Source organism: Centrocercus urophasianus, unplaced genomic scaffold, assembly GCF_019232065.1.
Source record: "Centrocercus urophasianus isolate 14NV4802_14NV808 unplaced genomic scaffold, USGS_Curo_1.0 seq_38, whole genome shotgun sequence".
NCBI classification, from domain to species: domain Eukaryota; kingdom Metazoa; phylum Chordata; class Aves; order Galliformes; family Phasianidae; genus Centrocercus; species Centrocercus urophasianus.
The window spans coordinates 5,009,468-5,034,783 of NW_024884955.1; the positions used below are offsets into that span (position 1 = coordinate 5,009,468).

General features: G+C 51.5%; 3 protein-coding genes and 1 long non-coding RNA gene across 11 annotated transcripts in view; 3 read left to right on the top strand and 1 right to left on the bottom strand.

Annotated features, from left to right (window-relative positions):
• The first annotated feature begins 8,163 nt into the window (after positions 1–8,163).
• Positions 8,164–9,633, top strand: LOC122167749. The gene is made up of 3 exons (XR_006171084.1): positions 8,164–8,301; positions 9,072–9,228; positions 9,519–9,633. It is a non-coding gene; the product is annotated as an uncharacterized LOC122167749 (long non-coding RNA).
• SLC2A10 (solute carrier family 2 member 10) lies at positions 9,024–16,245 on the bottom strand. 2 transcript variants are annotated; one of them, XM_042832544.1, is made up of 5 exons: positions 16,209–16,245; positions 11,566–12,927; positions 10,464–10,586; positions 9,786–9,921; positions 9,024–9,364 (listed from the first exon to the last, which is right to left on the bottom strand). In XM_042832544.1, exons 1-5 carry the CDS (start codon positions 16,210–16,212, stop codon positions 9,268–9,270), a joined length of 1,722 nt encoding a protein of 573 aa, XP_042688478.1. In that variant the 5' UTR covers positions 16,213–16,245; the 3' UTR covers positions 9,024–9,267. The 2 variants fall into 2 exon arrangements, with proteins under 2 accessions (XP_042688478.1, XP_042688479.1); XM_042832545.1 differs by lacking the exons at positions 9,024–9,364; positions 9,786–9,921 and adding an exon at positions 9,933–10,180.
• TP53RK (TP53 regulating kinase) lies at positions 16,211–20,830 on the top strand. Its single transcript, XM_042832271.1, has 3 exons — positions 16,211–16,397; positions 19,543–20,106; positions 20,217–20,830. The coding sequence occupies exons 1-3, from the start codon at positions 16,211–16,213 to the stop codon at positions 20,693–20,695; spliced, it is 1,230 nt and encodes a 409-aa protein (XP_042688205.1). The 3' UTR covers positions 20,696–20,830.
• The window catches only part of SLC13A3 (solute carrier family 13 member 3), a 29,239-nt gene continuing 24,492 nt past the window's right edge, over positions 20,570–25,316 (top strand). Inside the window, exons 1-6 of one of the 7 annotated variants that reach the window (XM_042832356.1) lie at positions 20,570–20,656; positions 21,337–21,392; positions 22,354–22,451; positions 22,584–22,824; positions 22,902–23,055; positions 23,181–23,365. In XM_042832356.1, the coding sequence (XP_042688290.1) occupies positions 23,318–23,365 (48 nt within the window). In that variant the 5' untranslated portion in view covers positions 20,570–20,656; positions 21,337–21,392; positions 22,354–22,451; ... (1 more) ...; positions 22,902–23,055; positions 23,181–23,317. The remainder of the gene's footprint in view (positions 20,657–21,336; positions 21,393–22,353; positions 22,452–22,583; positions 22,825–22,901; positions 23,056–23,180; positions 23,366–25,316) is intronic. The other 6 variants (XM_042832357.1, XM_042832359.1, XM_042832358.1 and 3 more) reach the window with 6 other exon arrangements.

The following is a 25,316-nucleotide window of genomic DNA, read 5'->3' on the forward strand; positions in this document are numbered from 1 at the left end:
CCTCTCTACAGCAGCTCATTATATTGCTTCCTCACCACTTGTTGTCCAGAAGTTTGAGAGACATTTGAACCCGATCCCAAATTTCCCTGCTATAATGCTTGGAAAATGCATTTAAAGGAGGCATTTACTCAAAATGCTACTCTACAGAAATGGTTCTTTCATCATGTTCCCATTAACCTTAGATTGCTTTTAAGCGCTTTCTCTTCCGTGGGAATGAAGCTGAGGAATATTTCCAGCTACTCCAAAAATTTTATTTCAGCTCATGGGAATTAGTCAAACCCAGGCTATCAAATAGAATCCAAACCTGGCTGGCTCTTTGTCTTCCGAAAACGCTCTCAGCTCCATTGTTATGTCTCTGAATTCGGAGCCCTTCTGAGCCTAGCTGAGCATAAAGTAAGGATTTGGGGAACCTCTTCAGCACTTATCGGGCCAGGAGGGAGCCTGCTCCTGGGGTGCTGCATAGTGTTGTTCCTCCTACGGGACAAGGCCCTAAAGCTGGATAAGGAGGGGATGTGGGATCCATGCCATCTGTTGTGGGCATTAATGAAGGATGCGTGCTGCATATTGCATATCCCTCCTGGGCAGGGGGAGCTCGCTGCCAAACCCCTGTCTGATAGCAACACCACTCTCCAAGCTCCAACGGGAATTGTCACAAGTTGAAGCCAAGCAGGGGCTTTTTCCATCTCCAGATCCTTGCAAACGCCTGAAGCTGTCACAGCCATCCGTGTTTCCAGATGGGTAAAATTCCAGGGGGCGATGATGGATTTGATGCATCTCAGATGATGACAGCAGAGGTGCTGACTCCCCCTTTAATTCCTTCCCTTAACAGACAAGGTCCCTGAACCTGACCCACACCGCCGACATGTGCAGTGCTTGTTTCTCTTTGCAGCCTGTCTGCTTGGCTCTGCTTCCTCCCCCTGCTCCCAGCTCCCCGCTTCTTTCCTGCAGGAAAGATTAGCAAGGATAGGAAGTCATCTGTGCAGAAGGCACCCCTGGCCAAAGTAAATACAGGTCACAAGATTAGGCTTCATCAGAACTTTAAGCCTGGCCCAAGCTAAACAAATGAGCTGTCATGGTCTGGTAAAAGATCCAGTATGAGCAAACTGGCATGACTGTGAAAATGGTAAAGCAGCTAATAGGTTTTGCAATATGGAAGTTTTAAGTTTTGCTTTTAATGCCGCATTCCTGAGAGTCAAGTCTTGCACCAAGCTTCAAATGCCAGTAATTCTGCGTGCTGGCCCCACTTGCTACCAGGAAAACACCTCCCAAAGCACAGCAACAGCCACAGAACTGCCTCGGGAGGCTGCTCCCTCTCACAGACCCTTCCAGCAGGGGGATGAGTGGGGTGGGGAAAAGCACCCATCTGAGCTCCAGCCCTGGGCTCTTTGCTGTTGTTGCTGTGAACCTGAAGCTCTCCATGAATTAGGGGGGAAGCTCTCTATGAATGGGAGAAAAAAGCACACAAAGTGAAACCAACAGCTCGAGCAATTCAGACATCTAACTCTTTGATGCCTGTGTATCTACATAAAAGCCACCAATGCTGTGATGGCAATGGGCACTACAGGGATCAAAAAAAAAAAAAAAAAGGTAATCTAAATGGGAAATGTTGTAATCTCCATTTGCACTAACAGAAATACTTGCAGTGAATAGAACCTGTGCACATAGGCCTCAGTCATTGCTCTGCAGTGCAGCCCTGGGCACGTGAATTTCCCCTGGAGCATTTTTGGCCCTGACTCCTGCATGGCAGGGCCACTCGTGGAGGGGAGCGGGTGCTGTAACATGCACTGAGCTGCAAAATCTGCTGCACTGAGCTACGTTCAGTACTCACTAGTCATAACCATTGCAAGAAAAAAAGCAACAAGCATTAAATGTTTTGATGGAACAAAAGCCAGGCTTTTAATTTTGTTTTAATGTAGTTGACAAAGCTTCAGCATAGAGCCAAGCCAATCTCCTGTAAGTGTGCAAAGGCTGAGACAATTTAAAAACCAAAATATTTATCCCAATAGAGACCTTGCAGCTTATCAGGTAACTGCAGACCGTGTTTAGGCCATTTTTAACTGGGCATTAAAAGTCTTTTTGACACATGCTTTATTCCCCTACAATAGACCCTAACAGCCCCTCCGAGGCCTTCTACAGCCTTATGTGTAAAATGTAATGGGGATTGGTTTAAAGAGTGGAATTTGACCCGAGAGAGAGGTGAGTATTTGGGGACTACTTAGTCCTCAGTAGTACTTGGGGACTCTTTAGTTTGTGGGGCACTTTATTAGTCATTAGTGCTTGGGGATGCTGTGCTGTACTCGTTAGCATGCAGCACGGGCTGTCTGGTGGCTTTCTCCACTTAAAAATCTCTGTGGTGTGGCACAACTTGTAGACCTTCCTCCTCCTCCAGGAAGGAGCTGCAGGACCAGGGGCTGCTCAGGGCAGTCAGGGCATCCCCAGAGGTGTTGGCAGCAGAAAAGAACAAGTCCTGTTGGACACCAACATGACGCTGTGGTGCATGGAAGCCTCTGTGTTTGTACAACTGAGTACACACAGACAGGAGAGTGAAGCACACCTGCAGGGGAACCACTCGTGCTGGGGGATGACTATGTCACTCCAGGTACCAGTGTGGACTGGGAAATCCTTCCTTCAGCCCTGGCCTTCTACAGAGGGTAGTGCCATGCTGCTGGCAGACCACCTGTGATTTGCAGCATCTGGGCAAAGAAACCACCAAAAGTCTTAGAACAGTGGAATCATTAGGGCTGGAAAAGACCTCTAAGATCACCAGGTCCAGCACTGCCCACTGAGCTATGTGCCCAAGTGCCTCCTCTACTTGTTTGATGAACACTGCCTTCCTGGGCAGACTGTGCCAATGCATCACCAGTCTGAGGAGAAATGTTTCCTGGTACCCAACCTGAGCCTCCCGTGGTGCAGCTTGAGGCCATCACCTCTCGTCCTATCACTGTTACCTGGGAGCAGGGGCTGACCCCCACCTTGCCACAACTCTTTTCAGAGCACTGTAGGAAGCAAACAGGGTGGCTCAGGCTGGTGGCAGTTTTTCTCACTTTCACTTTTCTCATTAGCTTAAATGATTCCCAGACTTGTGAACTCAGCAAACAGGGATCGAGTTTTCTCCAGCAGGCAAGGTTTACTCCAGGTCTGGAATAGTGCCCGAGCTTCCCAGCGGTCAGGAAAAAACTTGTGGGGAACAGATGAGCGGCTCCTTTCGTATTTTCCATCCATCGGGAAAAGCTGCATCTGAAAAAATAATAGCTGAACTGGAAAATAAAATTAGACAAGTCTGAAAGAATATGGAAACCATCTCTGACCTGGTATTGGAAAAGAGTCTCAAGTATTAGAAAGGAGAGAAGCTGAGAAAGGGAATGGACAAGTTTTGGCCTCTACTGGGAATATGGAAGGAATTATTTCATTTTTTCCCCATCTATTTGTTCCCTCTATGGCACTCTGTGTGGCTTGCCCTCTGTCTCTGTCATAAATATGTGGCAGAGACAAGTTTTTCAGCGGTCCCCACCAAGCCATCTGTTTTGCATCTGTGGTTATGCATATGTAAATATTATTATTAATAGTAGCAGAAGCAATCATAATGACAGCAGGAATAGAAACACTATTAATAGTGCGAGCGCTGACGCTGGTGTTTGCGCTGCTGCTGGCGGCCGAGCTGCGTGCCGGGACGGCTCTGCGTCTGGGGAGGACCAGGAGGAGGATGCTGCCATATGGAGCCACCGGTGGGCACAGCCACAGCTGTGTCACGATGGGGCTGTGCTGCCATGATTCCCTGCAGACCCTCACCAAGGACCTTCCTGAGGGAAATGGCTCCTGACCGCCGCCAGCTCCGTGCTGTTCCTACTCCTCTAATGAGGGGAGAAGGATTCACAGTGGGGGGAGCACATCCCAGCAGCTCCGAAGCACCTGGACACAGCTGGAAGAGCTGCATGGAAAAGGTAATTGCATCATTCCTGCTTATTCAGGGGCTGATTGGGTCCCATTCAGGTTGGGGCATAGAACTGTTTTCTGCACAGCCCAGTGCTGTACCCCGGGTCTAACTCCCAGCCCAAAGAAACTCATCCCTGTGAGGACTGTGGGATTTTGGGGTGTGCAGCCTGTGCTGGGAGAGGCACAAGCCAATGAACCACAGCTCAGCACACTGTTTTCCTTCCAGATTCTCCCTGGATCGAGGCAGTACCTTTGTTCTAATGGGAGGAACGTTATTTTGTTCAGCTCCGGTTGTTTTGCTGAATCTGTAGCACATTACACAGCCCAACTTCTGGTTTGTATTTTTTCCAGTTATCGTGTTTCATGCATTCTGGCCCCTCTCATCCAGCCCTGCATCCCCCCAAGCAGACAGAGTGGGATGTGGGCCCTGAGCTCACTGCCCTCAGGTGCACAGAGCACTGAGGGATGCTGCTGCCCTGCATTCCCTGCTCAGACACCCGCATCCCATTACCATGGCCAGGAGCAGGGCTCTGGGGCAGTGCTGCTGCCGCTCACACTTCACATCATCAAGTTTCTGAAATCCGGCTGGAACCCACCATTTTTGGAATGGGAACAACCCATTTTTGGCCATGGCAGATCGCAGAAGCACAGACAAGGGTGGGGGCAGCTGCCATTGTTTTTGTAGAAGCCCACTCTTTGGCAGAGCACCGTAGCTTCTCCCAAACCTCCTGCAGCAGTGTTGTGCTGAATGCCCCTGTGCCCATCTGCCTGCAGGAGCTGGGGCAGATGGAGTCCTCCCCTCTCTTGGATATCTTCATCCACAGGCTTTTAAAACACAAGAAAACCGCCTGTGAACTTCAGGAATGCATTCCTCCACTTGCTCTATCTGCCCTCCTGTAATGACAACAACTTCCCAGGGTGCAAAGACACCCTTGGGTAAATTCAGGATTTGCTTCTGGCTGTATCCCAGATGCCTTCAGCTGCTCAGCAGTGTCATTCCCCTTACGTTGGCCAGTCTGAGAGTGGCTTCCATGTGAGCAGGTTGACTCATGAGGTGCACAGCTCTGAGTCCTCTTTCATAATCTCACACAGTCGGTGGAATCACCAATCCTCACCCATACGCTGCGTTTATTTGAGGTTTGCTCTGCTCAGCAGCACAGCCCCTGTCCTCATTGCCCACAGAGCAGTGGGTGCCCCATTCCTGGCGGTGTGCAAGGCCAGGCTGCACGGGGCCCTGGGCAGCTTGAGCCAGCAGGGTGCAGCCAGCCCACAGCAGGGGGATGGAGCTCCATGATCTTTAAGATCCCTTCCAACCCAATCACTCTGTGTTTCTCTGACTTTGAGGAGCAAGTGGTGTCTGTGGGTGGGCTGGCAGATCAGCACTATTCCTCAGCAGCTCCTCTGAGGGCAGGGAAGCCCCTTTCCCATCCGTCCTCACACTGGATGGGCGCCTGCATCATTTCAGCACAGCTTGGTGCTCTCGCAATGCGCCCACCTCACAAAAGAGGCACCTCATGGCACAGGCATCTGTCACTGAAACCTGTCTGCACGAACTGCCGTCTGCACCACCGGGGGGAAAGAAAGGCATGACAGCACAATTAGTGAGAGCAAATGAAAGGTCGTTTGAAGAGGAGGAGGGAGGAAAGGGGAGAGCTGCATAAATCCCTGGTGGGGTTTTGGGCTTGACATCAAAACCCCTTAACAGTGTATTACTTCAGCCCCCAATGTGGACAGATGTTGAGCTGTGGCTCAAAGGAAGTCAGAAATCTTTCCTTAGAAAAAATTTGGCTAGGAAACTAAAGAAAATATTGTGAAAGAAAAGGAAATAAAAGCTCACTAAAGGAGATTTATCACTGCCCCAAGCATTTCTGTATCCTCCAGTCTTATGAGGTCTCAGCCTCAGGGGAGGGAAGAGGAGAAGGTGGGCTGCTGCTGCTCTAATGGGCCGCTCATTTAGAGCAGGCACATTTTTGTCCAGTTTAGTGATGGAGGAGGCTCACCCAGCCCAGAGGCTCCTCCAGCCCACCCTGAGCTCTCACCCAGCAGCCTCTGCACCAGCCTGCAGCCCTCCATGGCACATCCATCTCACGTGGCCTGCCCCTCTGGCACTGCCCTGGCTCTCGCTGGGTGTAGACAACACCACATGTGGTGGTGATGCCTCCCAGGTCTCTTCCTGAACTGCAACCACCATCCCGAGGTCTGCACCAGGGGTGCAAGGTTTGGATGCTGCTATATGTTTGTGTTTGTCTACACTTCAAGCTTCTCAACCACATTTTTTGCCCACTCAATTTTGCCACGTTCTTCTGGTAAAACATTTCCCAAAAGAGCTTGGTATTACCCACAAACCTGGAGGTTTTGATGTCCATTCCCTTTCCAGTGCCACAAATGATGATGCCGAACAAAACCAGACCCAAGGATCCTTTGGGAAACTATTGCTGAAAAGGAAGCCCTCCTTTGTCCTCAAAAAAATGTCCATTAAACCCAGCACAGGAGCCTGCAGTATAGGAACAGCTCTCATCAATGTTTTGATCCATGGGAATGAGGATCTCCCACTCACCCCAGCACTGAAGACCCCCACAAAGTGCCTGAGCTCCTCATCCTGTCCTGTCCTCCCAGGTCCCCTGCATTTGCCTCTGCCATTAAACGATCTTCCCATCCAGGTTCTTGGCTTCAGTTAATGCATTCCCTGCACTGAGATCCCCATTCCCTTTTTTAGCTCTTTTAATTTTCTGTCTACACTTTACTTGCTGTGTTTGATGGTTTTTCCTGTTCTCCTCATGTGGGAAACCTTTCCACTTTTTAAATGCTGACCTTCTCCCCGTGAAACCTCCTTAACCTTCCCAGTGAGGCGGGCAGCATGTTTTTTAGGACCTCTTAGTTCTCTTTGAGCCGTGGCACATGTTTTACTTGGGCTTTAATAGAGTATTTTTTAATCGCCGCCAGACTGCTCGCAGGCTCCTTGCTCTCTGTCTGCTCTTTCAAGCTCTGTTGTTGCTATTGACTTATCACCTTATTTTTTCATAGTTCCTTTTCTTGAAATTGCAGAGCCGCTCGCTGGGTTTATTTGCTGTGCTCCCTCCCGCTCCAGCACTAAATCGGCAGTGCTGTGGTTACCAGCAGGGAGCAGCCCTCCCACGAACACCTTGTGAGCAGGTCCTGTGCGCAGCCCCTGCCCAGACCCAGAGCAGCAGCTTCCAGCACTGCTGGATCCTGGAGCCTCGTTACTGTATCCAGAAGTACTTTTCCCAATGGATCCCTGAGCAAACCCGTGTGCAGATAGCTGGAATCTCCCACTATTACCACCTGACCTGAATTTCAGCTCTCTAATCTCATTTCATGTTTTCTGATCGCTGCACTTATCCCAGTCAGGGTCAGTAACGCAGGCCTTGCTCTATCTACATTGTTGGAATCTGGGATCTATCATCTCAAGAGCTCCGTACTGACACCCACTGGCTGTTCAGTGGGCAGCTCATAGAATCATGGAAGCATTCAGGTTGGAAAGGACCCTTAGAGGTCAGCTGGTCCAGCTCCCCTGCAACGAACAGGTACATCTACAGCTTGATCAGGGCGCTCAGGTCATCAACATCCCTGTTACGCTGCAGCAATTAGAAAACCTGCCATCATTTTATGCTGGGATAGATTTGGGAACGCCTCTCAGTTTTACCTTGGCTTTGTGGCTGAATTGTGCTCCCGTGGGTCTGCCGGCAGCACCTGTGACGGTCCCACCTTTTTGATTGCAGCTGCCCCACAGATTTCCCCGCTGGTCTCGCTGTGCCTTGGCCGCATCCTCCAGAGGGGCGCAGGCCTGAATTTCTGCACCCTCTCACTTCCCTCCCGCTTCTCATTCCAGCACTCCCGTGCTTTTGCCGCTTCCAGTGCCACCAGCATTGCGACCGAGCGGCAGCTTCGGGTCCGCTTCCCAGCTGCGAACATCTCCGCACGCCGAGGCTCCGGCAGTAGCCGGCGGTGCAGGCAGTGCCGCCCGGCCCGGCCCGGCTCGTTCCGCGGGTTTGGGATGGCCCCTGGCGGCGGCGGGCCGCGCTGCAGCGGCGGCAGTGGGAGCCCGGAGCAGCCGGCACGGCCCGCAGCAGCTCTTAGGGCAGCGCTGCCTCTGGCTCCCGATAAACCGGGGTTATCGCTGATAGAGCTCGGTATCCGTGGGGTTTTGAATGCAGTAAGAGGAAGAGAGCGTGTGTTTTATGTTTTGCAGGTATCCCTGTGTGCCTTGCAGTGACAGCACACTCCATGCATGGGGACTTCAGAAGCACCAAGGCCACTGCATGATGTTCCACTGAGCCCCTGTGGCCGGCTGCAGAGGCCAAGGACTGAGCTACAGCTGAGGGCAGAGGGTCATCTTCCAGCGCCACGGTGAGTTCTCTTTGAGGCAGTTTGGGAGATACAACCACGTGGCACTGGACAGCCTAAGACCCATCCTGTGCATCACCACTGCGCCAACTGCCCAGCACAGTGGTTGCTGGTCCCCAAGGAGATACATTTTCAGGGGAGCATGCTAAGCTTTGGGATGTGATTCCCAAGGGGTTCAGAAGAGGCAGAGCTGGCTGGTGAGCAGGATGGAGGCACCTGTTCAGCAAGGTGCCACTTCTCTCACAAGCTTTTGGGAGTGAGTGTGGTAATGTATATGTGTCAGGAGGAGAGGTGACAGGCCTTACAAGATGTATCAAAGAATGTACAATTGTAGGAGATAGAAAAATTGTACAAGGTATCAGAATATTGCAGTATTTTGTACATGCAAACCTTGGTTGTGAATGCAGAGCATCCTCTGTGCACAGAAGAGAGCATCATAATATTCACAATGTGCTTCTATGTGTCTAGAAACAGTGACCACGTGAGAGAAGGTGGGTGAGCTGCTGGGGCTGTGGGGTGTTTAGCTGCATCAGCCCCTTCTCAGAGTGCAGGCTTCTGCACAGACATTATAAAGGGTGGTGGCATGAATGTATGCTGCTGAGTGCCTGATGCATTTCCCCTGCAATCCTGACCCCTCTGGAAAGCACCAAGTACTTCAAAGCAGTGGAATATAATATATCTTGCTTGGAAATGAACGGCATGGGTGGAAAGTGGTGTCAGCAAAAGTTGTGTTTTATTCCTGCATACAAAACCATTCATCTCTTAAATGATAGCAGACACAAAGCGTGGACAATAAAAGATGCCAGAGGAAGAACACGCTCCCTGCATGGGACCAGAGACTCTCCAAGGATACAAGGGACGGCTGTGAGCGTGTCCCAAGATCTAAGGCACTGCAGGGAGAGCCATCTCTGCAAGAAGCAATGTCCCCAGGTCAGTTCCCCTCTGCAGGACGACACTGCAGTCCCACTGTCAGGCACTGTTGGCACGCTCCACTCTCTGGTACTGCCCATGTGCACAGCTAGCTCCTCTTGCACGCCGCTGCTTGCAGCTGTTTCCTTCCCGCAGCCTGGGGGCAATGCTGGGGGTCAGCTGGGGGTGCAGCTGCTCACACCAGGCTGAGACAGGCCTGGACTCAGAGCCACTCCTCCCAGCCACCTCCTTACCACGGCTGCACAACCTCCCTCCATGGTCTTACACTGAAAGATGTCTCTTCCCCATAGGAGAAAGAGGAGTCCAGGATCCCAGAGGAAAGGACCAGAGCGTTGTTCCCTCCTGCAGTCTGGCCCTGCCTATCCCATGCTCTGTCCTGCTCTCCCCTGGCCCACAAGCCTTGCTTTCAGCCCTTTTCCTCCCAGCACCACTAGCAGCATCCAGCTGCTGTGATGTTCTCAATAGCACTGACCAGGCTGGGGCTGCCCGGTGCCGTGGACCTTGGGTACTGCTGGTGAGAAACACCCAAAGACAGGGTGGCACAATAGCACACATACCATTTCCTGGAGAACTGCTGGTCTATCTCCTCTAAGGACTGTCCTTTTGTTTCCGGAACAAAAAAATAAATGAATATAACAGCCATCACTCCCATCAGCCCATAGAGAAGAAACATCCATGAGAAACCAATGGCATCTGCAGAAAGATTCAAATGAAGGGTCTGTCAAAGGGAAGTCATATCCTGGGATGAGAATGAAGCTGGTGGCTTACTGTGGGGTGGTCACTGTCAAGAGCCCTTCCAAGGGCAGGGAAATCCCCTTGTCTGCTAGGAGAAGAACTGGGGAGCAGTGAGGGAGGACTCACAGCCGCCTTTCCAGCAGTACCACAGAAGGAAGGTGAAAGTGGCTGAGCTTCAGCATCCAGCAGTGCCAACTGAATCCCTCAAATGACAGTTCTGCCAGCAAGAAACATTGCAAAGCTACTGGTATGAAAGCTGCAAACTCACGGTTTTCTGACAGCCCAGTGTTGTGGTACAGCCCTGTGCACGAAGGATGGTTTTTACAAAACAGGTGATGGAAGGGCCCAGAAAAGTATCAATGGTGCCTGTTTGCTCTCAGAGGCAGCAGGGTCACAGTGAGGACCCCAGGTTTCAGCACCACTTACTCTCCCATCAGCTCGTGGCAGCCACCTGCACTAAGCCACCTGTGGGATGTGGAGGGATGGGGATGGACACTTACCAATGAGATCCAGGAAGGAGAGGCTGATCAGTAAATTGGCAGCCCAGTTAAAGCTGTTGCAGAAGGCAAAGGCTCTTCCTCGTATTCTAGCTGGGTAGATCTCACTGAGGACCAGCCAGGTCACTGCACAGATTAGAGGATAGAAAAAAGTTGTATGGTTTAAGAAATGTATTTGGGAAATGGGGAAGGAAGATTTCAGCAAGGTTTTTGACACTCTGGCTTCACCCAGCACCCACTGCTGCTAGTCACTGATCTCAGAGCCAGGTCACCCCAGAGCACTCTGAAGCTCCCATGTCAGCACTGTGTGGAGGATGAGATAGCAATGGGCAGGTCCAGTGTGCAGAAAGTAGAGTGGGTAACTGGCCACTGAGCAGATAGGGGGAAAATGACATATCTGCCATCAGGACATGCTCCGTGTAAAGAATGGAGAAAGAGAGATTGTTGCATTTGGGCGAAAATCAGAGCTGAAAGCAGTATGTAACTTAGAGCAATCTTTCCTATCCTAGGGTTATTTTGCTTGAAATGATTTATGGAGTCACTGCCAAACTCATGGGACTTGCTGTGCACTGATGTTTTTCCTGTGGTTAGATACTGTTCTCTCCCATCAATGCATTTAAAACAACAAGTGCCAGAAAACACTAGAACTCATGTGGAAGCAAGAACTAATCTCCATTCTCATCTGATGCAAAATGATTTCAGAAAAAGACCAACTGATACCAAGAAACTTTCTAGGAGATTCCACTTCCAGCTCTGCTGCTCTTTCTGGAGAAGGCCCTCTGTGTTCCTCCTCACAGGGTGCTGTGAGCATTAGGCAGTGCTCGTGGGATGCTGTGATTTTGCAATGAGCAGGAAAAAGAGAACATTACAAGGGTAGTAATAGCATGGAAGAGAAGGTGATTATGATGCTGTCCCAGCCACACAGCAGACAGAGCTGCAAGACCAGGAAATGATTCAGTAGGCTGACAAGGATAAATTTCCAGTTTCCAGACACTCAGCTGCCTGGTAAAGCCGATGCATAATGAATGTTTCAAGCAGACTATAAAGATCAGCCCCAGTTTTATTCTCTGGGTTAGTTGCAAGGATATATAAACACCATACTTACTTGGTCCAAATCCAATTGAGAAAGCGCTCACAAAAGCCATCATGCTCAGCAGCGTAATCCAATTTAAAACCATATGTTCTGTCAGGGGAGCGCGGCCGAAAGGAGGGTCTGTGCTCTCCACTGTCTCCTTGTCAGACTGCCCTGCCAAGCCCATTTTCTGAGTGTGGGAAGAACGAGTAACAACCTCACTGCTCTGAGCACTGGCAAGAGCTTTTGTAAGGCTTTTGGTAGCAGCAGAACCGAGGCCTGCCTGCCCGTTGCCTTCTCCTAAGCCTGGTGGGATGTGGGAGGGCGGGGGTCCCAGGGGGTGCTGGGGGAGGCTGTGGGACACGTTGGGGTCTGCAGCGGCTGTGCAGTCCCTGGCCATGGCCAGTGGGGCGATGCAGCTGGTGAGGCCGATGGTGGTGACGGAGATGGCCATCACCACACCGCCAGCCAGGAGCAGTGCTCTGCGGCCAGCTTTGTCCGCAAAGGCCATCGCCACCAGTGTGGCCACCACCTTGATTGCCCCCAGCCCGACAGAGGCCAGGATGGCAGAGGAGTTGCTCTGGAATCCCACAGAGTGGAAGATTTTGGAGGCATAGCCCAGCACGTTGGGCTGCCCAGTGAACTGCTGGAAGAGCACCAGGCCCAGCCCCACCAGAGTTCGTCTACTCATGTTGTCTCTGGTCCTGAAAAGATCAAGAAATGAGTAGTGCTTCTCCTTATAGGGCTCCCGCTTTGCTGCCTCTCTGTCCTCAGCAGTCTGCAATTGAATGAGACCCTTCTGGCAGTCCGAGTCCCAGATGTTTAGTTTAACAGGGTTCACTGGGAGAAAGAGGATGCTGAGGAACTGCATGGCTGCTGGGGCCATGGCCAGCCCAAACATGTACCTCCATCCCTCCTGCGTATCTGCAAAGGCGTAATTCAGTGCGTAGGACAACAGGATGCCTACAGTGATGCCCGCTTCATACAGAGACACCAGCAGCCCTCGCTGATGTGCAGCCACCATTTCGGAGACATAGATGCAGCAGGCCATGGATGAGACAGAGATGGCAAAGCCCACCGTCATGCGTCCAATGAGCAGCCCAATAAACGACCTGGTCAGTGTGAGAATTAGGCTGCCAAACAACAGGACCACATTGCTGACCAGAATCGCCTTCCTCCGTCCATGGCGGTCAATGAGGATTCCTCCGACCAGAGAGGCAAGGAGGGCTCCAACCAGGAGGGAGCTCACAAGAGCCTCCTGCTTGAAGCAGCCAAGGCTGAAGTCTGCCTGCAGCTGCAGCAGTGCTCCAGAGATGATCCCCAGCTCATATCCAAATATCAGCCCGCCCAGAAGAGAGACTGTTGCAGACAACAGGAGGACCAGCAGTGCACGACCTGGAAAACAAGTAAGCAAAGTGAGGTTCAGTTTTCTGGCTCCAGCAGAAAGCTATCAGCACACACAATCTGCAAAAAGCTCTTCCAGGACACCCAAAGTTTTCTATCTGCAAAGCTACAATAAGGAATTTCTCCCCTCATTCATAGGTCATGTGCAAAGGCATGTGCACACACTCTCGCTATTCACCAGCCCTGCACACATTGCCATGGAATGCAGTGACACTTCTTGGGTTCAGAACTATGAAGATAGGGCTGTGTTGACAGCTTTGTTGTTAAGACTTGTATTTAAGTCTCGGACAGTGGTTTGCTTCTCTGGTGTTGTACATGCGACCCTCTGAGTTCTCTATTTCTTGGTTCTAGTTACTAGAACTGCCCAGGGCAGGGAATGCAGCTTCTACTTGCTCTGCATTAACGTTATAAAGTTTCAGTCCATGATTTACAGCTTAGAACACCTATAGGACAAGAAGCACCCCTCACCAGCAGGGAATTCCACAGGTCACTCACTGGGACAGAACTGCCCTGGCCTAGTCCCATTCTTACTGGTCATTCTTATTTATCCTCCAATTTCATACCTAATTCATTCTTCAAGCTCTGCACAATTCTTGTTTCTGAACAGTACAGGTGCCACTGCCCAGTGCACCTCATGCAATGCATTTTCCCCCTGAGCTCACCCAAGAAGGCCCTGCTCTTTGCCAAGCAGTCCCTGGACATCCTACATTCACCCACAGAAGCTGTTGCTTCTGAACTTTACTTTTATTGTCATTGAGCATTTATCACAAAATACAAAGTTACTGAACAACCTGTGGATCCACAGGGGATGGCACTATACTTAAGGCTTTGTGAACCACCATCTTCTTTTCCATTCCCCTGCCAGAGCCCAGGCAAAGAGAGAAATGGTTGGCCAAGTTGGTAAGTTGTTAACAACATTTCATCTCTTTTCCTTCCTCTGTGTCTTTCAGATAATTCATGAATGGCAGCAACCAAGGCAGAAGTTTTCCCTTTAACATCTCCTCATCAGTGAAGCAGTATTCGAGAGGTAGGGCTATATTTATTATGTGATTATGTGGCCAGAAGAACTACCGCAGTGTGCAGATTCCCTCAGAACTGCAGCCCAAAAACAACTCCAGGCTCTCATATCTCACTAAAAATAAAATCTTCAGACCTCAGGACTGCAAGGTAAAGAGCAGGAATGCAAAGCCTGCAGTGAGACCTGATGAATGCCACATGCACTTCAACCTAAGTTGAAAATTTAAGGAAATTAAAAAAAAAAAAAAAAAAAAAAAAAAAAGATTTTTTGGTAAAGAAAATAGCAGCATTAACTACTTCACTGCTTGGCAATTTAGTGGGAGATTGATGGCTGCTCTTCACAGCTCAGGGACGAACAAATGCTGGGAGGTAGGGACTCTTTGTCAAACTTTGCTAAGGTGGTGATGGGAATTTAAATTATATTTCTTGTTGTGTAAGAGGGAAACAACAGAGAGAAAGCCTTCTGCTGTCAGGAGCACAACCCTCAGCTCCTGCCTGGCCCCTAAGTTCTATGTGTGCCCTGAGCATGAGCGAGTGAATTTGGGCAGCTTTGGTGGAGTTGAGAGAAACCAAAAGAGTAAGGGAAAAAATCTGACTTGTAGGAAATAAGTAAGGGTGAATGATTAATGTAGCTGAAAGTGCTGCTCACAAGAGTTTTTCTCCTATCAAATCTTGCACTCCTGGCATTACTTTGTGGCATGGCCCTGATTTCTTCACCTCTCCTTCTCCGGGGCTCGGTGCACACGATCCCCAACCAGGCAAACTTTCTCAGTCTGATCCAGGTCTGCAGGATGTCTTCACAACCCTGTTGTCTGCCCCAAACAAAAGGAATGATTCCTTGACCTTGCCTTTCTCATACAGCTGAGCATGCAACTTTCCTAAGTATTTCAGCTTACTTAAAATAAGAAAAAACAGCAGCACAAGCAAACCAAACCAAACCCAAAGCGACCAACCCGCCCCAAACAACCCTACAAAAACAAGGTGCTTGCTGCACACACATCTCACCCTGCAGAGAGGATGAAAGGGCAAACATGTGCGAGCCGTGAGTCACATTGCTCAGCATTGCAGGGGGGAGTGCACACAGAGCCCCTGCTGCCATGGGGATCCTGGGGCACAAGCAGTGACAGTGACCTCTTTCTCCCCACCCAGTTTTGAAGGCACAGGTAGGGTACATTGACGTGCAAGTTTGTGCTGTTATGCACTGGTTTCCAGCACGTAATACTATCTGTATTCACACATTGGCTTTGTTTAACTAGAAATATTCACTACTTCAGCAAACCGTGTGTGGAAAGAATGTAGACACATCCACCAGCCCATGGAAAACTTCCCTCATTATTGCCTATGGGCTTTTTCCCCCCTCACAAGCTGTGTTTAATAGGAAGTGTCTCTATTCAGCACACAGTCACAGCCAATGATAAAGGTTATTTCTCTGGGATGGCCATGTTTGTATTGGTATTTGTTCCATATGCCTCTGTTTCCTTTGTGTTCCTTACGGCCCTGCAGCCCCCCGCCAGTCCCTCCCGCTATGCTGTGTGACTACCTGCCCTGTTTGCATTGCTCCTTGTACACATATCACATAGATTACCAGAAAAAATATTTGCTCACTGAGAACAGAAGTCTTTGCATGAAGTGGGCAAGCCACTCGTTCCAAGCCACCAGCTTGCTTGGATCCATTCAGCCTGCTGTAAATACCAGCGCTGATTCAATCAGACGCCGCTGCTAACTCAGTGGGCAGGCCACGAACGCTGGTCGGGATCCAACTTTGTACGGTCTGCTCTGAAGCCGTCGAGGTACCCGGGGTTCAGAGCTCGTCAGGACAGAAAGTTCGGCGGGTGCAGCACGGGGTCGGGCCGGGCGATGCCCTGCGCTGCAGGACGGGGCGGTGCGCGGTGCCGGGCTGAGCCCGAGCCGCCCCCGGAGCGCCGCGGTCGCAGCGGTGCGGCGCCGGCCCGGCCGCACTGCGATGCCCGTGGACGCGCTCCGTCGCCCCGCCGCCGCACGGCCTCCTCCGCCCCGCCAGCGCTCCCGGCACGGCTTTAGGGGCCGTGTCACAGGAAACCGGGGCTGGAAGCGCTAAAAAGGAGACGGGAAACTTGGGCGGGAGAGAGAGAGAGAGAAAGGGAGGGAGAGGCAACCCGAGCCTTCGGGAGAAGTCTCAAAGCTGAGAACTTCCCCTCCTCCCGGGGCACGGCCGCCGCTCGCCGCGCGGCCCTCCGCCCGCCGCCCCCTTCCCAGCGCGGCCCCGGACCACTCACCCATGGCGCGGCGGCCGAGCCCCGGGCGCTCCGCGGCGGCGGCGGGCGCGGAGCGGGGCGGAGCGGAGCGGGGTCCGGCGGCCGGAGCGGAGCCGAGCAGCGCCACGTCGCTCCTGCCCTGCCCCCGGCCGGGCCTTGGGGAGGACCGGGGGGTCCCGGCGCGGCCGTTAAGCTCCTTCTCCCTGGTCGGTGCGGCTGGGGATCTTTTACCGAAGCGAGCTGCGTGCGGGTGTTGCTGAGCGGTCTAAAACCGGGACACGGCGCTGTCCCGGTCCCGCTGTCCCGGTCTCGCTGTCCCGGTCTCGCTCGCGCTGCAGCAGGAGCAGGGATCTCATGTCCACGCTCTGCCTGCAGAGCTTTGCTCCTCCGCACTAGAAGGCCTTTAGACAGCCCTCGGGAGATGGGGGATTTTGATAAGAGTTTTTAGCTTTCTGGGTTGGAAAGCCAAAAAAAGGCTGCTAGGAAAGGATGGGCCATTTCGAAGCAAAAAAGAGCAGCACGGCTGACTTTGAACTCTTACCTTTCTCTTCTGTCGAAAAGAAAGGCTGCGTTTCCTGAGGTTGTCTCCTTCCAGCAGCACGGTGCTCCATTAGGCAAAATGTTCTGGTGTTCAACTTTCCTTGCAATTAACGTCCTCTTTCTGCTCAGTGGAACAGAACCCTTCCTGCTGCATGCAAGGCACTGGGACTTGTGCTTGGAGGCAGGGTTTGTTTTCTGAATCTGAGGCTAAATCCATACAACACAAATTGCAGTTTGTAAAACGAGGACTTTACAAAGCTTTATACGCCTAGAAGAGTGAAACTCTTTAACGCAATGGAAACATTCTCCCTTGGTACTGTTCATACAAACCATAGTCACTGGGCGTGTTGTGATGTGGTGAAGTATGTGTGTGTGCTGTGATGTGCATGCAACGCTCATAAGCCTGCTGTCACCTAATGAGCGTGGGGAGCAGAACAGGGCAATGTGCTGTCAGGACTCTGAGACCTCACGGAGTCACGCAGCAGCGACTGTGCTGGAGGATGAGTGGGAATGGCCACAAGCCTGCGTTGTGAGCTGGTTTGTGACCGCAGGGAACGATTTGTTTCGTCACACGGTTCTAATGCCACTGGCACGCTGTGAGCCAAAGCTTTTTGCACAGTACCAGCTCAGTTGCATCGGCCATCACTGCACCTGTGGATGCAGTGCAGGCACAGCCCTCTGACACAGCCAGAAGCAAACAGGTCAGGTAAGGAGTGAAAAACACGTGGTGTCGTTAAAAGAGCTTTACAGTGGTCATTCCACATACTAACTTCATGAGGAATTTAGAAAAACATTTTAGGAATCTTTGTTCTACGTTGTGGAGGGACTGCATGCCATGTCTCTGTCCTGGAAACCCACAGTACTCTTTTTTTTCATGGTTTTGAGATGCGTGAGATGGGCCATACTGGATCATGTCACCCCGGTCTGTCAGTATGGGCAGCAGTTGATCAAAGGCTCAGCTCTCATTTCTTCTCAAAGCCATAGTGAATATTAAAAGTGCTTCAAATCATCTGCGTTTATAAAGAAATGCTTCCCATTCATATACTCTAATTGCAGTGGGAATACAGTATGCAGAAATACCTCATCTGCAATGGTGTGTCTCGTGCAGTCTGACAGCTGCATGGGGATCATACAATCGGTGAAGAATGGCTTCAAACACAAACACCAGCCTCCAGAAAACAGTGGTGTTCACAGAAGAGACTCCACAATGAGATTTGCAATTCCTATTAAAGTAGCTTAAATAGCTCTGAAATCATGGCCAGCTCTCACGACACTCAGATGGAGACCTGCAGTTTTCTCTCTTCCCGCAGACCCTGTGGTCCTCAGCATCCGCTGGGTTAACACATCCATGATCTACAACCTGCCTGAACAACTGCTGCATGTTTAACTGCAACTCCTCCAGTGAACTCAGCGTGAGAAGGAAGAAATTACATTTTCTCCTTGGTCACTCAGCATTTGCTTATCTGCCAGCATAAAGCCACCCCTGACATTTTCTGGAGGCTTCCTGTTCTCTGGCAGGGCAATAAACATTACTAGCAAAGGCAGCAGGGAGGTGAGGTCCTGGGGAGCACAGCAGAGCTTTATGGTATGTTTGCAAAAGGCGGCCAAAAAGATTACATCAGTATGTGCAGAAACCCAGCTGCAGCATCGGCACTGTGCGTGGCTGTGGGTTATGGTACTCTGAAACCACACCATGAAAAACTGCTGTGATGTATAGCGAGGATAACTTTGGAAAAAATCTTTCCTTGTGGGTTTTAAAATACCGTGCTTCTCATTGTAACGCTTGGAGTTTGTGGGCATTGAGGGCCTGCTGAGGGCTGCTGCTTTGGTTCTGGAGCTGTATGTGAGGGGCTGGGAGGGGTTGGATCCAGGGGGCTCAGCACGCCCTTGGCAGCTCCTGCCTCATGTTTCCAGCTTTGCTCTCTGCTGAGATGCTCTCCTCCTCATCTCGAGGTTGTGTGTCTTGGCAGTGCCATATCTCCATCTGATCCTTATCATGCTCTTGGCTGCTGGATGTCAGGGCAGCGAGGGTGCATTCTTGCTTTGCAGCTGAATAACAAAACACGAGGCCTGAGTCACAAGTATGTGCTGCCTGATGTGCCTGGTGCTGCTGACAGCAGCCTGCATTGGGTGCCACAGCCAGGTGTCTGCAGCCTGCTTTGCTTGGCTCTGATCGCTGGAACTCCCTGTGCCTGAGGGCAGCAGCAGCAGAGAAAGCCCTCACGATCACAATGAAAATAGCAGTACAAGAGGAGAGAGAATCCTGACCTGGTGCAGAACCTCTCCTTAACCCCAGCATGGGAGAAGGCTAGTGCGATTGCCAATGTGATGAATGGAGGGCATCTCACAGGTTGTGTCCGTGTCTGTTGGGGCTGTGCAGGAGCTATTAGCTAAAATATGCCCACAGTGCCAAGAAAACCTCTTGTTCCTTTGGCTGTTTGTGGCATTGGCAAACTGTAAATACGGAGTGCAGTGACACATCTGCTTCCTTGGCCCAGCAGGCGGGATCCTGCAGGGTAGGGCAGGATGGCTCACCCGCATCAGGGACTGCTCGGGAATGTTGTTTAGGAACGGACTGAAGCAGTGTCAATATTTGCTAGGCACAATCCCACCGTGTGAGCAACAAGCAGGGAATGTGGTAATAAAAGATAAATATTCTGAAGAAGAAACAAATGTTGTGGAGGAGAAAACAAGGACAAAACGGAATTGTGGCACAGCCAAGGGTGCCACAGCAGTTTTTTATTTTATTTACATGGTCTCTTGGACCATAAGTCGTGTTATCTGCAAAGCAGGGGGTTTTCATTGCGCCACGAAGCCCCGAGCACTGCTCCAGGCAGTGAGGGCTGGCCGTCCTTCACCCACGTGGAGCTCTGGGGACACCCAAGGAAGAAGAGACACCCACGGTACCGGCAACCGATCCGAGCCGAAGCCCTGGCGTTGCCCGGCGGGGGAGGCGGGGCCGCGCCGTCCCCTGGGGGCGGAGGAGCGCGCCGAGCTCGACGCTTTCCGGCGCTGGCCGCCGAAGATTGCCGAAGCGGCGAGCGATGCGCATGCGCGGTGTTGCGGCGGGGCCCGATGATGGCGGCGGAGGCGGCGGCTGTGGCGGCGGGCGGCGCGGGCACAGCCGGGGCGGAGGACGGGGCAGAGACGGGCGCGCCGGGCCCTGGCGGAGCCGAGGCGGCGCCGCCGCCGCTACCGGGGCTGCAGCTGGTGCAGCAGGGCGCCGAGGCGTGCGTCTACCGGGGCAGTTTCCTGGGGCGGGCGGCCGTGGCCAAGCTCCGCTTCCCCAAGCGCTACCGGCACCCGGCGCTGGAGGAGCGGCTCGGCCGGCGGCGCACGGCGCAGGAGGCACGATCCCTGCTGCGCTGCCGGCGGGCAGGTGGGCGCTGCCGGGGCGGGCACCGCTGTGCCGGGGGTAACGCGGAGCCGGGAGCTCCCGTCTGCCTGCGGCCAGCGTTCCATTCGTTGTGTTGTGTTGTTTTGAAACAGGGATCCCGGCTCCCGTGGTCTACTTCGTGGATTATGCGTCCAACTGCATCTACCTTGAAGATATTGTTGGCGCGATCGCCGTTCAGGATCACATCTACTCCGTGCAGCGGAGCGGCAGCGATGCCGGCAGCCTCCTCGGCTTGGCAGAGAAGATGGGCCAGCTGCTGGCCAGGATGCACGACGAGGACCTCATCCACGGCGACCTCACGACGTCCAACGTGCTGCTGCGGCCTCCCGCGGAGCAGCTGGACTTGGTGCTGATTGACTTTGGGCTCAGCTTTGTTTCAGGTCTTCCTGAGGATAAGGGAGTCGATCTATATGTGCTGGAAAAAGCCTTCCTTAGTACCCATCCCGATACAGAAACTGTATTCCAGGCTCTGCTACAGAGCTATGCGGCCGCATCTAAGAAATCCGGCCCAGTGATCAAACGTCTGGATGAGGTGCGGCTCAGGGGGAGGAAGAGGTCCATGATTGGGTGACAGCAGGCAGCGATGGGGGAATATTCCTGCTTGGTTCTGCCTGGGAGGTTATTTATACTTCCAGCTACTTTTATTGCACAGATTACTATTTTGATAATAGTGTCTTGTATAAAATAAATTGGATTGGATTTCTAACTGTTGTAAAGTTACCCAAATAATGTTGAAATGTGAGTACTGAAGGTCGCTTCTGACCTCAGCATTAGATGTTTCTGTTGAAAAGCAGCTCTGCTCCATGGGCCTTGTTCTCTGTGCAGGTACAACACCTGGTAATCTTTTCAGCCCAGGGATTGCGGTTTCCTGGGAGGTGAGGGGGGCCTGGGAGTACCTACAGAGCATCAACAAAAGGTCATCAAGGAAAACAGATGTGTTGTTTTCTCAGACTACAAAGTGTTTCAGTCCATTATCATGGCCTCTGCACATGTTAAAACGTCTCAAGACTCTGAATTCCAGGACACGAGCAATGGTTGAAATAGAATACTAAACACAGGACAGGTTCAGTTGCTTCTTTTTTTCAGTAGTAATTTTGAGTTAGTTTTCAGTTGATATTCTGTTGTTAAGTATATGCAACAGTTGTTAATGAAGAGTTTTCTGCTCAGAAACATCAATTGATGCAAGAAATCTGCAAATTTCTGTTTTTGTAGGTTTATATGGTGATCTGCTTGCACTGTGACGTCCTGCCTACCTGTGGGAGGTATTGGTGGGTTTTGGTAACTTTTTCTTATATTAATTGATTCATGGTGTAATGGTGTGAATGTAAGATGGCCCAGAGGAAGTTTATGAGCCCATGGTACAGGGCGACCAGTCCTGCATTAAGTGCTCTGTGAGCTTCGACGCTTTCAGAAATGAGTTGAGGTTCTGTGCCCCTTAGGAGAAGGGAACGCTGTTCCCTCTTGCTGCTGTGATGGAGCAGCAAGGGCTTTGAGAATGGGCTGAACGGAGGGGCCGAGCCCGCAGCTCCGCCCCACGCTGTGCGCTGCTGTGTGCGGCGCTGCGCTGGGGGCGGTGAGGCAGGGAAGAAGGCCGCGAGCGGCGGTTGGGAAGCTTTCGGCGGTGGCGCAGCGCTGATGTCGCCGCTTTCTTGGTCGAAGTTTCGCGGTTCGCGGCCCGCGCGGTGCAAGTGTCCTAGCGCTGCGGGCTGCCCGTGCCCGGCGCGCATTCACTTCCTTGCCAGAGGAGGCACTGGGCGAGTGCTCGGCTCCAGCGTGGGGCTCGGGTTCCACCGCCTCAGATACAGCTTTGCCCCGGGGTCGCGATGGGTTGTTTTCTTGTGTTTTGTTTTTAAAGTTACAAGGGATGCCGCCAAGGCTTGCTAACCTGTGCATCTGCCCCGCGCACAGCCCTGCGGCAGTTCCCTGTAGCCCGGCAGGCTGGGCTGCGCAGAGAGCGAATGCAGCAACATTCAGTCGCTGAGGCTCCTGCAGGGTGCTGGACCCGGGCCTTGCAGCGCAGTGGGAGCAGGTGGATGTGAGCTAATGAGCCCCTGATCGGAGCCCCCCACACCCCAAGCACGCCGCCTTCCCTGCCCACCACCCCATCTGTACAAACACTGCTCTGCCTGCCTCCCGGTGATGCCAGGGCTGTGTTATGTTTGCAGAGCCCTTTGAAGCAGTCTGTTTCTAACTATGAGTATGTTTATTAAAATGCAGTCCTCTCTGCAGGAGCGTGGAGTAGAAACAAAGCTGATGGACTGCAAGTTTTTATGGCCGGGATGCTGTAATGAGCGCTGAGCTATCTGAGAGTGGAAAAATCCCAGCAGGTGCGTATTGTGGTGGTGTGCTCCCCCCATACATGCACTTCTTCCTCCAGCTCCCTCCCTCGGCCCTTGCACAGGAGGGCTGTGAACAACAGCACTCATAGCACTTGGGCTAAGACAGATTCATGGCCACAGACCTGTCTCAAACTGGGGGGCAGTTCAACAGCAGAGGGCCGGTTGGTATGTGGCTAAAATACAACGTATGACCACGAATCCGTCATCTGACTCCATAAATATTGAATGGCCCAAGAGTACCTGAGCTCTCCTGCATGGCAGCATGACAGGATCTGCCCTGGAGCGGAGATGCCCTGGAGGTTATGCCTGCACAGATCTTTTACATGTTGATGCCAAGATGCTTTGCCAACACAGATCCTCAGTAAGTGATCAACAGTTTTCTTTAGGCTTTGTTAGCTTTGCTAAGATCGTATCTTTGTGCATGTATAATCCCCTTAGACATCAACTACTGACCAAATATGGCACTATAGGAGTGGATCCAGCTCCTTACCTATGTGGTTCAAGCAGTTCAGAAAGAAAAGGGGTCCGCTCTCAACTGCATGACTCAATGGGAGGAGCTCCTCTGTGTGTGGCTTTTCCCTGCCCTTCATCAGTAAGCAATCCACTGTATCCAGCCATCTCAAATCTTGTTGTGTACTTATTTACAATCAAGCTTTGTTAAGCACTGTATCATATCTATATTATATCAATAAATAATTCTAGCTTCTCTCTTATTAGCGTAGTGTCACTGTTACCATCTGTGATGTATCCACAAAGAGGAGGCTCCAGACCTGCAGAATACCGACCTACACCTCCCTGCATCCCTGCCTGTGTCACTGCTATAGTACCTTGGAGCTGATCCTTGGGTCACAGTTATGTGTGACACCAGGAGAACCGGTGATGTTCTGCCCCAGCTTATCCAGGTGAGCTGTTTGCACCAACCCTAAGGGTATGCTGGCCTTCACAAATCCCAAAGAGGTCCTTTCTGCCACTTGAGAGGACATGGAATGGTGGGATAGTGCAGGGTGATGGCTTGCATTGCACACAGCCACTGGGTGTCTCCCTGCCATCGTCACCAGCACTGAAAAAAAGTCTGCATTTGGGGAAAAAAAGGTCTTTCAACAGCAAATATTTGTAGTTGTGTGCTGGACAGGCAGCTGGTCGGTCTGCTGCTTTCTACATCTGAAATGTTGCAGGAGACCAAGGGCAGACTGCCACAAACAGCTTCATTTCCAGTGTTTCATTCCCACTGCTTTGGGAGCAGTCTGCCCTTGGCTTCTCCCAAAGTGGAAGGAATATGGAGGGTGTGCAGGCAAGCTGGGAAGGAGGGAAAAAGGAAAGAGGGAATGGCAAAGGGAACAGAAGTAATAGAGTTTCATAGGAAGAATTTGGAGTGTTAAGGGTTTGAATGGGACTGCTGGTTATTGATGAGATTGTGTTTCTGGTGTTTGATTGCTGTTGGTGATTTCTCTTATGGAAAAGGGCAGGCAGCCACCCAGCTCAGGTTCACCAGCCTGGTAGAATTATTTTTATTACTATATTACTTTTAAGTAATATTACTTTTTCAGTAATAATAATGAACTTTGCTTAGCCCACTAATGCGTAAGTACAGAGCTAAAATAATGGGATTTTTGGAAACCTGTGGGTTGTAGACCTCTAACTCCTCCAAGAAGAAAAACAGTTGTGGGACAAAATGCATACTAGTATGGCAAGAAATAGGGATGAGAATGCAGTTGCATAACCTGGGTATGCTGTTACATGACTTTTGAACAGCACCTCTTCTGTGTGGGCAGTTGCTGTGTGCGTATGTAAGCTGTGCATGTAGGTGATACAGTGAGGGTTTTTTTAGTCTGTGCCTTGATGTCTGCAGGAAATTGATATTTCCCAGTTTTGCAAGATGCAAAACACTGATAACCTTTTGCAACCCATCAGTGCTGATAGGAAACCAAGTCAGTGCCATAAAAGCATAAAAGCTCATTTGTAGCCCAGAGTTCAGTGTGTGAGGGTCACCACAGGGAGATAAAGCCTCTCCCTGGCCAGGCACAGGCTGTGTCCCACCACCTTTCTCCCCATACGAGGAGCTGGGGGCCGGGTGAGGCAGCTCACAGTCTGCAGTGCTCTCAGCTGGGAAATGAATGGAGACAGCACAGGAACCTCCTTTTTATTTTCCTATCCCGATACAGTTTTATTCCTGATGTTATGCACAGAAAGGCCAGAGAAAAGTCCCCAAGCTCTCCTTTGGTCAGCTCTGTGCTTTCTCTGGGCCCCAAAAGAAGGAGCGTTTGCCAGTGGGGCTGTATGGCTGCAGGGCCAGAGCCAGGCGGATGTTGGATCCTCACTGTGCCAGCAGCCCCAGCAGTGCCCAGCCAACCTTTTGTGTCTGTTCAGCTCCAAAAGCAGCCACAGTAACGATGCTTCAGCCCCTGCCTGGAGTGGGTGTGGGGATGGACTGATTTGTTACCATTTGTGCAAAGCTGTCCATGTTCTATTAAGGAAGCGGAGGGGAACATTTGGAGCATGGCTGTGCTGGGGGAGCAGCCTGGCTCTGTGCTGTACCACCACACTCAGCCTCTTAACTTCTCGTCCCCTCTGTGCCAATGATTCAGGGCTTCTGTAAGACAAGAGCTTTCCCCAGTGGGCTGTCTGCCTTTTCATCTGATTCACTTGCCTCTAACGCCTTTGATGCGGTAGGAGTGATGGGCATGGAGGCAGTAGCTCTCCAGAGAGCTGATTATTTGCAGGAAGGGATGGGTCTCCATGCTGAGCAAGATTTCTACACAACCCCCATGTATCTGGGCCCCAACTCTCACAGGTTCTGAATGCTTTTAAAGCACTCAGAGGATGCTGCTGGAGCACTAAGGCAGATGGTTATAT

Bases quoted from the DNA above. Each gene is read 5' to 3' on its own strand.
- SLC2A10 (XM_042832544.1), bottom strand. The intron at 10,587-11,565 runs GTAAGTATGGTG...TAATCTGTGCAG, and splicing joins CTCAATTGGATTTGGACCAA to TGACCTGGCTGGTCCTCAGT. The intron at 9,365-9,785 runs GTATGTGTGCTA...CATTGCCCCCAG, and splicing joins CAGCAGTTCTCCAGGAAATG to GCTGCGGGAAGGAAACAGCT.
- TP53RK (XM_042832271.1), top strand. From the start codon at position 16,211: ATGGCGCGGCGGCCGAGCCCCGGGCGCTCCGCGGCGGCGGCGGGCGCG. The intron at 16,398-19,542 runs GTGCGGCTGGGG...TGCGCCACGAAG, and splicing joins AAGCTCCTTCTCCCTGGTCG to CCCCGAGCACTGCTCCAGGC. The intron at 20,107-20,216 runs GTGGGCGCTGCC...GTTTTGAAACAG, and splicing joins GCTGCGCTGCCGGCGGGCAG to GGATCCCGGCTCCCGTGGTC.